This window comes from Ambystoma mexicanum, chromosome 6q, assembly GCF_040938575.1.
Source record: "Ambystoma mexicanum isolate Mex_15411 chromosome 6q, UKY_AmexF1_1, whole genome shotgun sequence".
NCBI lineage: Eukaryota > Metazoa > Chordata > Amphibia > Caudata > Ambystomatidae > Ambystoma > Ambystoma mexicanum.
The window spans coordinates 2266098-2282245 of NC_090937.1; the positions used below are offsets into that span (position 1 = coordinate 2266098).

Here is a 16148-nt window from a genome sequence, read left to right on the forward strand (position 1 = left end):
CACATGGTATCCAAGAGCGAGTTCAGTGATGACTCAAGTATGTTCAGCTGAAAACAAATAAGTGGTTTACATGCCACACAGGGTTGACAATTACGACTTTGCAAAACCATTGCACAGTCGCATCACACAGAAATCAGTCATTTTACAGTCACATGGCTAAACAAATATGAACATGCGTGGAGTAAAGCAACATTACCAGCAAGTTTTATCCCCATCACATACCTCTGGCGCGTCCGTATAATCAAACATTCTGAAGATAACTCTAGGCATAGGGTATGAAGAGCCTGCAGCATGAGGTGGAGGAGTGAAAGGAGGCAGATTGTGCTGTAGTGCTTCACAAAGGATGCTGTCAAAGGCAAGGTATGGTCGTAGGATGTGCCTTTCTTGCCATCGATCCTTTTTCAACTTCTGAATCTGAGCCCAGAGACAGTCCAAGTACTAAAAACAAATAAATGTTGTCAACGCTACTTTAGTGATCAAACTTTTTTTTTAATGTAGTTTTCACTTCACAAATCAATATGTTATCAGCACCTAGCTCGATTCTATTACTTCAAAGACATACATAAACATGAACTAAGCTTCTAGTCCGCCATGGCCAAAACTGCAAAGGTAGCATATACCGGTCACCTTTCACAGCACCGGGCTGAATATCAACAGAAGGACTGCCCTACCCTACACACACCCACTACTGAGCTTTATGTACTAGTGCTCATTCGGCAATTTTGCTTCACAAATCAAGGAAATATACTGCTACATATCCATCCATTCAGATTATCTCATCAGTAGAAGAAACTGCTCAAAGATAACGAAAACACCTGCGCACTCCAATTTCTACACTCACTTTTACGACTCCTAAAATAGCTTCGCCTTTTACCCATCTATTACATAGAATGCTACTTTTCTTAAATGTGCGCGTCTTTCAGACACTGCTGTTTTTTTATACATACTCGGCCTGCATTTTGAAGTAGCTACCTTGACTGTAGAGACTGCTTAATACTTGGCCTAATATTTCAGTAATTAGGGTGCAATTTTATATGCAATAGGAAATACACTATTAGCACCAACCCACTTCCAACCTAAGAGTGGAAGTCCAGGCTGCCTTGGTCATGCTTTTCATTGAGAGGCCAGTCCAACTTGCTGGGAAACACGAATAACCTCATAGGCTTGTTGTTCCAAGACTGCACCAGGCGACACTTGAAAAATCACCCTAACAGAAAAAAATGAAGTTACTTACCTGTAATCCTGGTTTATCATGGGTACCTTGATTAAATTCTTAACATAAAGGGATGGCTGGCTCGCTGAATACTTCAATATAATCCAAAACCATATTCCCATCTAGTTTATCGACACCCCCCCACAAAAAAAAGAATTAAAATAAATCACAAAGCAATAATGATTTTGATATGAAAGGTTTTCCAAAAAGTGAAGCATCAAATCCACAGAAATCCTCCATACCATGGGTTTGCAACCTTTGGCTCTCCAGATGTTTTGGACGACAATTCATCAACCCTATCCACAAAAGGCAATGGTGATGGATCATGAGTTGTAATCCAACACATCTGGCGAGCCACGGTTACAGACCGCTGCTCTACATAGATACTTTGTGGTGGGAATGTTTTGTTTTCACTCTTTACCCTAACCTGGCGTTTCTTGCCCCTTCCTACACAACACAAAAAATTGTGGTAGAAATACAGCCATGCTGTGTACATGGTTTGTCTTTCTAACGCGTCAACAATAAGGAGTTCCCAATCTGTCGTCAAAGCACAGCAGAAGGCTTTAGGGATGTTTTTCCACAGCCCTCTGGTGAGGGGTGTAAAGAAAGACCTATCCAGAGTCCAAGGATCACAGCATCCAGAGCTGGGGGGGGGGGGGGGGGGGGGGGGGGGGGGCCTCTCGGTAGTGTAGCAGAGCATTCAGGCTTCAATCGTAGGATGGGCTGGTACCATAGAACAATTCCTTTCATACACAATAAATGTTAACGTTAAATGTATTTTTACTGAGGGGCGCTGTTGCGCACGAAGGAAATGGCGGCTCCCGTGTAAGCTCCGGCTGTGTTCTGGGCTGCAAAGCCTAAATAAATCATTTGCCCACTCCGGTTCGGCACGATTTTTACAAGGAACGTGCAGCCTCGACTCAAGATAGCCCATACGAAGTTAGGGCCAAAAAGGTTCAGGGGATGACTTGTGGACCCGGTTTCTGACCGGAGCGTGGAGAGGCGTGCTTGCCCGGGATTGAGGGGAGGAGCCCGGCGCCGGAATCACTCGAGCAGAGGCAGTGGCCGAAAGACTTACACTTCCCATCTTGGAAGAGAGTCGCGGGCGCTCCTATCGTCAAGCGCCCACAGACCCCCACCAGTGACGCCGCTGCAGCGACTCGGAGGAAGGAATCACCCCCACGCCGCCCGGCCCGACGTGGCGCAGGTAGGCGTGCACACTATCGGCGCATGTCGCCGCGGCCCCCGCTTGGCATATGGGCGGTGCCGCGGCTCTCTGGAGGCGGCGAGGGAGAAAAGTAGGCAATCCGCCCAAACGGGCATATCTCCGCTCCGTCCGCGCACGCCCTGAACTTCGGTGTGTGGGGGCGGGTGCGGAGTGAAGCAGGGTGGGTTCCCCCACCCCGGCATCTATGGTTTGAAAGCGGGACCGCAAAGACAGCCATCCTCCACCGAACAGCACTGGACAGGGCTGCATCTACCCATGGACGTGGTGGCGCATGTGTCCACAACAAACCCATACGCTTTGGGGCGAAAACGATTGCTCACTGCCCCCCCTCGCACTTCCTTTCCGATACAGCAGGGGCATCGAACTATAAAAAGACCACCTCTTGGCAACTCTGGTGAGGGGGCTGGAACGGCATAGCGTGAGGCTGCGGCGGCCCTCTTAGCGGTGTTGGCGTGGATGCCCTCGCTCTGGACCATGGTGAAGCAAATCCCCCGGTCATTGAGTGTGATATTTTATTTCTATCGCGCTCATACACAAGTGTTTCAGAGCGCAACCAGGCAGGGAAAGGGAACAGGGGAGAACACACAACGATCTTACTAGGCCCAGTGACATTGAGAACGTGCAAGTGCAGGGTAGAGGGAGAAGGGGGGAGAAGTGCATGGAAGGGGGAACAAAAGGAGAGTGCAGAGCGAGAAGGAAAAAAAAAAAGAATAAAATAATAAAAAGGCAACAAACAGGAGTGCAGCCAGCAAGTGTCAAGTGCTGGGTTTATGGCAGCAGGCCATAAACCCGCACCGGTCGCGCCTTGAAACACTTGTGTATAGGCGCATTACAAATGCCATATATCAGGCTGTGTAGGTCTGAAAGTGCAAGAAGAAAAGGGGAGGGCTGTATGGGTACAGATACAGACCCCAGTGCAGGGGGTGGCCCGAAGGCAGTGTGTGAGGGAGGCAAGATGAGCAGGTACCTGGGCCCAGAGGACAGAGGGTGGCCAGGTGCATGGTGCAGAGGGAGAGCAGAATCAACAGGGGAGAGGGCAGGAGAAGGCAGAAGCAAATGGGAAGGTTTTGAGGTGCTTCCGGAACCAGAGATGGTTCTCCTCAAGTTTTGGAGTGGCAGGGAGGCTGTTCCAGAGGGAGGCCCCAGCCGAAGACCGATCTACCCCCAGCTTGTTTCTTTGAGAAACGACTGACCCTGAGGGAGTTGGAGGTAGAGGAGCGGAGTGCTCGAGATGGGAGGTATTTGCGGAGTGATAGCTGAAGGTATGTTGGACCCAGGCCCCAGAAAGCCTTGTGGACAATGCAGAGGGTTTTGAATTTAATCCTTGCATCCGCAGGGAGCCAATGGAGAGATTTCAGAGCTGGAGAGATACGATCCTAGGGCTTGAGGCCAAGGACAAGTCTCGCAGTCCTGTTCTGGATAAGATGTAAAGGGCGGAGAGTAGAGGCAGGTAGATTAAGAAAGAGGCTGTTGCAATAGTCCAGCTTCAAGAGAACCAGAGCTTGGGAGACAGTAAGCTTCTGGGGGAATGAGGGGAAAGGAAGAATACCTCTGAGGAGGTGCAGTAGGTGGTTTGACTTTGATACATCAGCGATGTGGGCAGAGAAGGAGTGTGGAATCAAAGGTGACACCAAGGTTCTTGGCCTCGCAGGTGGGGATAGGAGGATGGCCAGAGAGTGAGGGGAAAGGAAGGTGATGGTGTGCCAATGAGGAGAATCTCTGTCTTGCTGGCATTAAGACAGATCGTTGGCGGCACACCAATCTTGGATGGCAGTTAGGCAATCAGTGATGAGAGAGGTGGAGGAGGTGGCAGAGGACAGCCTGAAAAGGAGTTGTGTCGTCTGCGTAGCACTGGAAGTTTGAGCAGAAAATGCAATACAGCGGGCGAGAGTTGCCAGGTATTGGTTGAAAAGCCAGGGCGAGAGGCTAGACCCCTGGGGAACACCACAGGTGGAGAGGAAGACAGATGATAGGAAGGACCCAAGTTAGACCTGGGAGGGTCGATCAGCGAAGAAAGAGGTCAGCCAGGCCAGAGGCTGATCGGTGATGCCCAAGTTATTCCGGAGATGGTTGAGCAGGATGGTATGGTTGGCCGTGTCGAAGGCAGAGGAGAGATCAAGTAGGATGAGACCAGAGGGAATGCTAGAGTCAAGGTTGGAAAGCAGATTTTCACGGATGTTCAGGAGAGCAGTTTCCGTGCTTCTGCCAGATCTGAAGCCAGACTGATGGTCATGGAGACAGCCAACAGAATCAGAATGAAGGTTTAGCTGAGAGATGGCCAGCTTTTCAAGGAGTTTGCCTAAGAAGGGGGAAATAGAAATTGGGCGATAGTTGGCCAGACAAGAGGGATTCGCTGTGGGTTTCTTGAGGAGAGGATGCACAACGGAGTGCTTAAGAGGGGAGGAGAAGGATCCTGAGGCAAAGGAGTGGTTGCAGAAGTCGGCAAGGGCCGGAGCGAGGGCATCAATGTGGAGAGTTTTAGAGGAACAGGGATGAACCTGTTTTGACAAGGCTTTCATAGATCGGACTTGTCTAGCGACCTCATCAGGGGAGAAGAGAGGAAAGGAAGAGAAGGAGGGTGGGGGTGGCTGGAGGAGGGTCAGTGAGGACCGACAGAGAAGGGAGACGAGAGGGGGTGGAGGAGAGTGTGGACAGGATGTCCTGGGTTTTTTAGATAAAGTGTGAGGCCAGGGCATTGAAAAGAGCCTGACAGAGGCAAGGGAAGGGCTAGAGACTGCAGCAGGGTTGGCCAGCTCCTTACAAATTTTAAAGAGTTCAGCAGAGCTGTTAGATGCCGCAGAGACACGGGCTTGAATGTGGACTCTTCTTGGTACAGACAGATACGGTATTGCCTTTGGAGAAGGGGACAGGCCAGTTTGTCAGTGGATGAGCAGGAATCCGTCCATTTTCTCTCAGCCGCCCTACACCTACGTTTAAGTGTAGCTAGGTCGGAGTCATACCAGGAATTGCACTTGGCTTTGGACTTCAGGCGGATCCTCATGACAGGGGCAAGAACATCAAGAGTATCAGAAATAGAAGAATAGAGAGAAGACAGGGCTGTGTCAGGGTGTGAGTCAGCCAGAGGAAGAGGGTGTGGAGAAGGTGGAAGCAAAAGCCTCGACTGACACGCTTCATGGGCCGGATGTCCAGGAAGGTAGGTGACAGAGTTGGGGGGGTGGGGGAGGGTAGGCTTGGGGGGGGAGAGAGAGGAAGTAGTGGTCACTCCAGGAGAGGGGAATGGAGAGAGTGATAGATAGGGGGAGAATAGAGGAGATCAAGACATCAAGTGTGTGCCCTGCAGAGTGCATTGGGCCAGATGGGAGGATAGAGAAGGAATCGCAGAGGTCACGAAAGAGCAATGTTGAGGGACAGGGAGAATCAAGGTGAATGTTGAGGTCACCAAGGAAGAGGAGTTGAGTGGTTGAGGCCAGGAGAGAGGAGGAGAGGTCAGCCCACTCAGAGAAGAGAGGTGATTTGACCAGGGGGCCGGTAGAGTGGCAACAGTTAGAGTGGCTAGGAGAGATTGAGAGCCTGCAGACGAGGCATTCGAAAGAGGAGTAGATCTGAGTGGGAATTATAGTGGCAGGAATCCACTCAGGAAAGATTAAGGCTACACCCCCTCCAGAGCGAGTGGATCTGGGTGCGGAGACAATCTTGTAGCCATCAGGGAGGAGAGTGTCAAATCTCGTGACAGAGCTGGCCGTGAACCATGTCTCTGTAAGACCAAGAACGTCAAGGTCAAGTTCTTCAAGGAGGTGGCAGATGTCAGGAGTGTTTGACAGCAGAGCGTGAGTTGAGAGTGGCAAGATGAAGGTTGCCGGCCTTAAAGACCTTCCGGGGAGGGGTACAAATCAGAGTTACGCCCTGCGGAGTTGTGGAGGTAGCCAGAAGATGGGCAGAGGGGGGTTGGGGGAAGAGTGGGCAAGGTAGCCAAGGAATGAGAGGAGGGGACAGCCGGAGAAGAAAGGAAGTTGATGAAGCGAGGGAAACGCCTATCGAAGAGGAGGAGATTTGCCTGGGGACCATGACAGTGCCATTTAGGTAGACTAAGGATGACTCTGGAGGAGTCAAAAGAAGCCATGAGGATTTCCCAGCGAGTGCCACCATTTATGGGAGAGGAGACAGCACAGAGATCATATGGGGGAGGGGGGTCCATAGATCAGGCAAAGGAACAAAGAGGATGTCGGTGAGGGTCTGTCTGGAAGAGGCGCTGGTATAGGTATCAGCAATAGGGAGACCAGGGTTGGAGGCCAAGAGATCCTTTTTAAACTTCTTTCCAGACTTGGTGAGAAGGGAAGAATAGTTGAGAGAAGCAGTTGGAAAAGATTGGAGAAACCGACAACGCCATGAGTTGATGAAGAGAGGAGGCAGGGGGAGGAGAAAGCAGGTTCAGGGGTATGGCAACAGTCATTGGGCTAGCAGGATTACAATCAATGGGCAAAGTTAAACGCAGAATTAGACCCAATCATCCTAAATCACCCCGACATGAGTGGAACACCATACACGGAACATTAACCTGATGGTGGGTAGGGTCTGCCATGAATGCTACTCTACTGTGAATACCAATCAGGCCCATATTAGATGAACATAGCAACACGGGATATAGCGGCGACCTATTCCGTGCTTTCTACTTCCATACCCCTGCAATATAGGGCACCGATATAATTCTCAGATCCGTAACGATGCCCAAAAGCTTTGGCCCCGAAAGGAACAAAGGAACTATTGACAAGTATACAACCACAATGCACCAAGCCTGAGGGAGAAGTGGAAACGCTTGCACAGGTTGAGCAGACCACCCCCAGCCTCCATGATGGATCCTCAGGCGGTTTTCCAGGCCATGCAGCAGGGATTTGCGGCACTACAGACAAGCTGGATGGAATCACGGCAAGTGTTTCAAATATTAAAACAGCTCGACAAAACAATGGCACGCATGACGGAGGCAGAAACCAGAATTTCAGGAGCGGAGGACAACATGGACACTAAAGAAAACGGTGTCCACGATGGCCATCGAGCTAGGAACAGTGAAATCTAAGTGTGAAGACTTAGAAGCGAGATCACGGAGAAATAATCCCGTATAATTGGTGTCCCAGAGGGGGCAATTAAAGGATCAATGGAGAAAGTGGTGGAAGATCTTCTGCGTACACTATTAGGAGAGACGAGATGTCTTCTGGGTTTATGGTGGAAAGGGCACACGGGTCATTAGCCCCGAAACCCGGAGCATACCCCAGACCCATTATAGCTCGCATACTTGACTACAGAGACAGACCTGATCCTAAAAACAGCTAGAGAGAAACAAGAGCTAAAATGGGAAACTAGCACTATATGCATCTTTCCAGACTTCACTTTGGCAGTCCAACAGGAAAGAAAACTTCTCAGGAATCAAGACGACGTTGCGTGATCGAGAAATACAATATGCAATGCTCTACCCGCCAGACTCAAGATCCAGCATCAAAATAAATCATTTTTTTACATTTCCTAAAGAAGCCGCGAGCTTCACAGAGATACACATACCCCCGATTAACGGACAAGCCTGAAATAAGAGGCTATCGGAAAAATCTAAGGCAAGATCACAGACACTACGTTCAAGAAGAAAATAGGATTGGCGATGACACATGCTCCCCTTGGGGAGCCCCATGCAGTTGCCAAGAAACCATGCTTAAAATCACATCGCAAGTGTTAATCCGAAGATGCTATAATAAAGGAGAGTAACAAGCCTGAACCGGAGGTAACACATTACTAATGCTGGCTTGGGCACAGAAGACGCCGCAGCCACCCCTGTAGCAGGTGCTCATGATGTTGGGAGGGGTGGAGAGGGAAATCCAAAGCACAGTTGAAGTTAAGGGGACTGTGAGGGTGGGGGGGAGGGACACATTTGGGAAAGTTTGGTTTTTGTTTAGAAAATGAGGTTGTAAACACAAAAAGCACACAGGTTCTAGGCACAGAAACATTTAAGCGTGCAACACAGAAGCATTGGTATACACAAACTGGCAAATACCCCATAGATAATGGATAAGTCTAGCACAGAAATTATTAATGTGCTCAGCTGGAATGTTAGGTGGTTAGGCTCTAAGATTAATAGACAATAGACAAAATGCTAAAATAATCTTCCTCCAAGAGACTCACATAGGCCCCCCCGACAGGGTGAACAATGGATTGCGACTTGGGGTACTCATCAATACTTCACAACTTACTCCACCAGAGCGACTGCAATACTAATACACAAAACACTACCGTTTGTATCGCGGCCGAGTGTGACCCCCGAGGGCAGGCAAGTTTTACTTCATGGTAAGCTTCATGATATGGAGATAGTACTCCCAAACTAATACGGACCGAATATCGACCAACCAGATTTCTACTCAATTTTAGAAAACCTAGCGAGATACCCTAGGGCCCGGGTGTTATGCGGGGGGATTTTAATACAATTCTGGATGTGCAGTTAGACACTACATCGAGAGACTAGAACACTAACCTAGGCAGCACAGCCAATACTCACAAATTGATGATCTACAATTAAAGTACGTCTGGAGAAAGTTAAACCCCAGTAGGAGAGAATACACATGCTACTCCACAGTCCATGACATGCACTCCGGGATTGATTTATGGCTCAGACACAGACAGCATGGCTTGGGTTACAAACTCCCGCATATATCCTAGGACCTATTCTGATCATTCCCCGATACATTTAGCATTGCAAATCCCCAACAGGGTTTGTGAAAGACCACCATGGAGGTTCAAACCAGCGGGCCCAAGAGACCTCGTGTATAAAAACTCAATAGCGCAATATATACAGGACTATTTCGAGATTAATGAACACTCAGTCTCCAGCCAGGCTATACTATGGCAGGCATTTAAGGTCTGCATAAGAGGTCAATCAATATCCGCTGAAGGGGGAATCCTCAAAGACATTCGGGCTAGGCTAGAAACACAATTAACTTCACTGCAAACCCAGTATGCATCGACTCCAACCCCTCACCTGAGCACTAAAATTAAGACCAAATTAGAGGAATATCGGGAAACAGCAGACCAAGAGATGAGATACTTTGATAGGCCCACAGCAGCGCGCAGATATGGAGAGGGGGAGCACCCTGGGAGATTGTTAGCCAGAGCAGTGCGTGGGGAAAGAGGACCCACAAGAATACCCTGCATACAGATAGCAGACGGTACAATATCCACAAACCAGAATGAAGTGAAGACGCATTTTACACGTTCTACAAGGACTTACTCCCCCCAGGGTACAGTCAATGATACCGAGATAGAGAAATACCTCTCCCAGATACTGACAACGCTTATAGCAGATGCGACCAGGGAAACACTAGAAGAGCCCATCACGGAGGCTGAAATACATGAAGCAATAAAGGCTCTCCCCAATGGGGAAAGCTCCGGGCGCAAATGGGCTGGGAGCTGAATTCTATAAAGAATTTAGTCAAATCTTAGCACCCAGATTGCATGCCGTTTGGATGGAAGCCCTGGACACACGAGAACTCCCCTGAAACCACCAGGGAAGCAATAATTACACTTCTACTTAAACCAGGCAAACCCCCTGGAGAGTGCGGATTGTGTCGGCCGTTAATAAATACAGATGCCAAGATCTTGGCAAAAATACTAGCAACAAGACTCACACCATTTATGCCATAAATGGTGCATGAAGACCAGGCGGGGTTTATAATGGGCAGATCCACAGCTACAAATATTAGACGATGTCACCAGATAATGACCTCCAGACCCACTACAACCCAAGGGATAGCAGTGTCCCTCGATATGAGGAAAGCGTTTGACACAGTCTGAAGCCCTTTCTCTTTGGAGTGCTACGAAACTATGGGTTCGGCCCACAATTCATAAAGTGGATTCAGATACTATACACACGGCCACACGCGAGGATTAGAGTAAGGAACAAGTTACTTACCTGTAACTGTTGTTCTCCAGCATGGGTCTGGCATGGATTCACATGCTCATGAATATTCCCCGTCGTCAGGCTGGGAATCCTCGGTAAAGAAAAAACCAGTATCAGTTTCGTTTCTGATCTGTCTTTCGTAGTAATAACCAATCACTGATCTCTGCGTCATACTGACCACAGCCAATGACTGCCCTCTACCTAAGCACCGCCTCTGGCAGCCATCTTCAGATTTGGAAGCACGTGAAGTGGCAGTATGACCAAGTGAAGAGCCGCAGAGGGGTAGGCGGGAGGGTTCGCATGTGAATCCATGCCAGACCCATGCTGGAGAACAACAGTTACAGGTAAGTAACTTGTTCCTTCTCCAGCATGGGGTCTGGCATGGATTCACATGCTCATGAATAAAGAATACATAGCAGTACACACATGCACAACCACGGGAGGTGGCAAAGGCTCAACATTAAGCATCACATCAACTCAACATTAAGCATCTTACCTCCTCACCAGGCTCACCTCAGGCGAACAGGTTGCGCAGCACTGCTTGGCCGACCCTGGACTCCTCCCTGGAATCCCGGTCGACGCAGTAGAATTTCGTGAAGGTGTGCGTCGACCTCCACGTAGCAGCCCTGCATATGTCCAGCAGGGGGCACACCAGATAGGAACGCCGTGGTAGCTGCGATCGCTCTGGTGGAATGGGCTCTCGGACGGCCAGGCAGCGGTCGGTTTGCCAACCGGTGACAGCACATGATACAGCCGGAGAGCCATCTGGAGATGGAAGCCTTCGAGAGAGCCTTCCCCTGATTGACAGGTCCAAAGTTCACAAAGAGTTGTGACGTCTTCCGAAAACCCTTTGTGCGGTCCACGTAGAACTTCAGCGCTCTAGCTACATCCAGCGAGTGCAAAGTCCTCTCAGCCGGCGACGAAGGCGACGGGAAGAACACAGGTAACACCAAGGGTTCGTTGAGATGGAAGTCCGACGGTACCTTGGGCATGAAGGAGGGGTGCGTCCTGAGCACTACCCTCGTGTCGTGGAAAGTCAAGTACGGGGTCTTGCAGGAAAGGGCCTGGATCTCTCCCACTCGTCGTGCGGAGGTGATGGCCACAAGAAAAGCTGTTTTCCACGATAGAAACTTCAACGGGGCCGAGTGCAGAGGCTCGAACGGAGGTCCCATGAGCTTGGTCAGCACCACGTTGAGCTCCCACGCCGGGGCCGGAGCCTTCACCGGCGGGAACGATCTGAACAGTCCCTTCATGAACTCTTTCACCAGACGATGAGACCACAAGGACGTCCGCCCCGTGGTTCTGGTGTATCGGGAGATCGCAGCAAGATGAATCTTGATGGACGCGTGTGCCAGACCAGCTTTGGCCAGCGTCAGCAGGTACGGCAGTACTTGGGGGGCCGTAATCCGTAGAGGGTTAATCTTCTGTGCGTGGCACCAGACAGAGAAACTCTTCCATTTGTGTCCGTAGCATTTAAGAGTCGAGGACGCCCTGGCCTTTGCAAGAACTTCTCTGCAATCGGCCGGTATGTCGTATCCTCCAAACTCTAGCGCTGCAGGAGCCAGGCCTGCAAGTTCAGCGACTTCGGGTCGTGGTGGAGGATGGCGCCTCCTTCCCTGGAGAGTAGATCCGCGTCCGCCGGCAGCTTGATCGGCGGGGACGCTGACAAGTCCAGAAGGTCCGGGAACCATATCTGCCTCGGCCACGCAGGTGCGACGAGGATCATCCTGCACCGTGACCTCTTGAGCTGGTTGACGAGCCGGATTAGCAGAGGCAAGGGAGGGAACGCGTAGAGGAACAGGCCCTCCCAGGGGAACGAGAAAGCATCGCCCATGCTCCTCGTCTGGGGAAACCTGCTGGCGAACCTCCGGCACTTGGTGTTCGTCGCCGTCGCGAACAGGTCGATCTGGGGTGTGCCCCACCGTCGGAAGAGGCGATCCACCAGATCCTGCCGTAGTTCCCACTCGTGGCACGAGCGCAGCTCCCTGCTGAGTGAGTCGGCGACGGTGTTTTTTATCCCTGCCAGATGAAATGGCACCAGAAAAATCCCTTGGGCGACGGCCCAATGCCACAGGTCCTGCGCCTCCTTGGACAGCGCTGGGGGACCTGGTTCCGCCCTGTTTCCTGATGTAAAACATGGTGGTGGTGTTGTCGGTGAAGATCCTCACCACCTTGCCCTTGAGGGACGGAAGGAAGGACCTGAGGGCCCAAAACACTGCACGGAGCTCCAGGACGTTGATATGCAGGGACTTCTCCGTCGGGAGCCAGAGTCCCCTTGCGTGCAGATTTTCGGTGTGCGCTCCCCACCCTTCCAGGGAGGCATCCGTGGTCACAGTCTCCTGGTGGGCCGGGGTCTGGAAGTCCATGCCCGCCGTCAGATGCGCGCGGGTGCCCCACCACCGTATCGCTCGTCGGAAACTCTCGTCGAGCTTGATCCTTTCCTCGAAGCTGCCCGTCGTCTGGATCCAGCGCGCATCCAGAAATTCTTGCAACGGGCGCATCCGGAGCCTGCACATGGGAATGAGGTAGATGCAGGAAGACATCATCCCGAGGAGGGACTTGATGGACCTCACTTTGGCCGCGTCGGCCACCAACATCTGTTGCACCTTGCCCAAGATGGTCCTGGTCCTCTCCTCCGACGGGGAGGCCAGACGGGACACTGTGTCGAGCCTCGCTCCCAGAAACAGTGCGACTTGCGCGGGCACCAGGTGGGATTTGGCGTAGTTCACGGAGAATCCCAGGTCCGTGAGGAGTTGGACGGTCCTTGCCGTGTGGACCACGGCGAGCTCCCTCGTCTTGGCGCGGCCTTTAGGATGGGAATGTGGAAGTAGGCATCCTCCAAATCCAACGACGATAGGAAGTCTCCTTCCTCCAGCTGACCCAGGACGTGCTGGAGGGTGACCATCCGGAACTTCTGCGCCTTGATGAACTTGTTCAGACGTCGCAGGTCTAGGATGGGGCGCCATCCTCCCGTCTTCTTCTTCACGAGGAAGTATCTCGAGTAGACTCCGGAGCCCCGAAGCCTCTTTGGGACGAGTTCGATGGCGCCCTTTCTGAGCATCGCCTTTACCTCCAGGAGAAGTTGAGGGACGTGAAGTTCTTTCCTGGCCACGGGGGGGACGCGCGGGCACCTTCTTTGAAACTCGAGCGCGTGGCCCCGGGCCAGGGCGTCCAGCACCCAACGGTCGGTGGAGATGGACTCCCACACGCTGACGAAGCCCGCCAGCCGGCCTCCCACCGGGGTGCTTCGGTGGGGGCCCGACCCCAAGGCCGGTTCAATCCTGCTTGGACGTGGCCTTGCCGCCTTGACCTCCTTGGCGACGACGGCGGGGTCCGCCAGACTTGCCTCGTCCTCTGTAGGCCTCTTGCGACGGCGAGCGGGCCGCTTGACGGTAGGAAGCGAAACCGCCGCCAGAACCTTTGGAGGCGCCCTTGCCTCCGCCGCTCCGAAAGGGCGTCCGTCGTTGCTGCAGGACTCCAAGGGCCCGGGCCGTCTCAGTATCCGTCTTGATGGCCTGAAGGGAATCGTCCACTGTCTTGCCAAACAGGTTGTTCCCGTCGAAGGGCATGTCCAGGACTCTGGTCTGGACGTCCTGCCGGAAGTCCGTAGCTTTGAGCCATCCACGACGTCGAAGGCAAACGCCGTTGCCCAGCTGGCGGAACCCAGTGTCGGCGATGTCAGTCGCCACGGTGATGGCGTGGTCCGAGGCCACCTCACCTTCCTGCAGGATCTCCAGGGCCTCCGCCCTCTTGTCGTCCGGCAGAAAATCCAGCAGGGGAGCTATCTTGTACCAGAGCTCCCTGTCGTAGCGGGCCACGATAGCCAAGGCGTTGGCCGCTTTAATCGTCGTCGCTGCCGACGAGATGACTCTACGTCCCATAGCATCCAATTTCTTTCCCTCGCCGTCCGGCGGGGAAGTCGATGTGGAGGCCGCACCCCCCCCCCGCTTTCTTCCTGGCTGCCGCGGAGACGACGGAATCCGGGGTAGGCTGCGCCCGGAGGCATAGGGGGGCCGTGTCAGGGACCCGGTACTTTTTCTCGTACCGGTCTCTTCTAGCTGGCGTCGTGGAAGGGTTCTTGAGGAGGGAAAGGCCCTCATCCCAAATGTCGTCCAACAGAGGCACTGCGAGGACCGTCTTCCTCTTGGCCTCGCGCCGCTGATAAAGGAAGCCTTCCTTTTTCTTCTCCTCAGGGCAGAGTTGGAAAAGCTCGGAAGCCCTGGAGATCATGGAATGGAAAGATCCGATCTCGTCGGGCGGAGAAGCCCTGGTGGGAGGCGACGACGGAATATCCTCGTCGTATGCCTCGTCGTCCGTCCCCGTCGCTGCCGTGTCCGTCCCCGTATCATCCCCTCGGGTGGACGGGGAGGAGGGTTGGACGGGGCGCGACGGTTGAAAAGGAGGTGGTGGATGGATCCTTCTTTTCTTGGTAGGGGGAACACCAGAAGGTCCCGGTTCTGGATCCCCCGACGGGAGAGGTTCCTCCGTCGGTAACGGTAGCCTCGTCCTTATCTCGGAGCATAAGGACTGTATGGCCAACAAAATGGCCGCCGAGTTGTCTTGCGGCGCTGGCAGAGGGGAATCCGACGGGCGAGCAGGGGCCCCGTCGGAACCCTCGACGATGTCGTCGTCGTCACCTGCGTCGGGGTCCATTCCGACGGGCTGGCCTTGTTCCACGCCTAGGCCGTGGCTTAAGACCTCGATCAGCTCCTCTTCTGAGGTTGAGGCTGAATCTACGACGACGCCCTGCCCCCCCTTCTTCCCCACGGAGGGTTTCACGGGGGTCCTATCGATGGGCACAAAAGAAGACTCCCTCCGAGGAGGCAGGGAGATTCTGGGCCCTGAGGTCGCCACCACTGGTGCAGCCTCCACAGGCTGAGCCAGGGCCGCCGCGACCGTTTCGATAGAGGGCTTGGTCGGATGGATCAAGGCCTTCACCACCTTAGGTGCGCTCACCGCCTTATCCTTGAGGGAGGGGGCACTGCCACGCTCCTCCTCTGCCTTAGAGCTCGACCGGGGCCTCTCCAGGAGCTTCGCCGGGTGCTCGGCCTTCCTCTTACCCGACCCAGAGCGTTGGCTCGTGGTTGATGGTGCCGGGGAGGGTGCGCCCTGCCTGGCGCCCGTAGAGCCCGACCGTTCGGCGCTCCCGGTGCCAGCGGACTCGCGGTGCTTGGCCTTATGTTGGGCCCCCGTCGCCGGGGCGCCCTCAAAGGTCTTAGAAGACCGCTCGGATTTCTTCTTCTTCTCGCCAGACGGGCTCTTACCCTCCAGCCAGTTGGCGAGACGTTGATGACGGTCCTTCATGGTCCGTTCCGACATGTTGCCGCAAAACGCACAGTCCTTCTCCACGTGCGTTTTGTCCTCATGAAGGCAGTAAAGGCAGAAAGAGTGTTCGTCCTCCTTAAAGACGTTCTGCAGCTGGCATCCAGGGCAGACCCTGAACAGCTTTCCGGGCGTCGAGCTTCCCTTCTCCTGGGCCATCTCAGAGACCGGGCCTGAGAAGCTTCTGGAGTCCTCCGAAGTGTAGCTCGACGAAATCTTCACCCTTGAGGGGCACAGACGAATCCGACACGGGTCCCCGTTGATCGGATGTAGGATCGGTGGAGCTTGAGGCTCTTTTGACCGAAAGAATCAAAGTTTTTTGTGAAAAAAGCGCGAAAAATAGCACTAACGCTCGAGAGCAATAGCACGAGGATCCCAACACATGAACGTGCGGTAAAAATCTGAAGATGGCTGCCAGAGGCGGTGCTTAGGTAGAGGGCAGTCATTGGCTGTGGTCAGTATGACGCAGAGACCAGTGATTGGTTATTACTACG

The 16148-nt window shown here is 52.9% G+C and overlaps 1 protein-coding gene across 1 annotated transcript in view; it reads right to left on the minus strand.

Annotated features, from left to right (window-relative positions):
* Positions 1–16148, minus strand: part of NCBP1 (nuclear cap binding protein subunit 1) — a 1187216-nt gene that overhangs the window by 996885 nt on the left and 174183 nt on the right. Inside the window, exon 8 of the mRNA XM_069630359.1 lies at positions 223–438. Coding sequence (XP_069486460.1) covers positions 223–438 — 216 coding nt within the window. The remainder of the gene's footprint in view (positions 1–222; positions 439–16148) is intronic.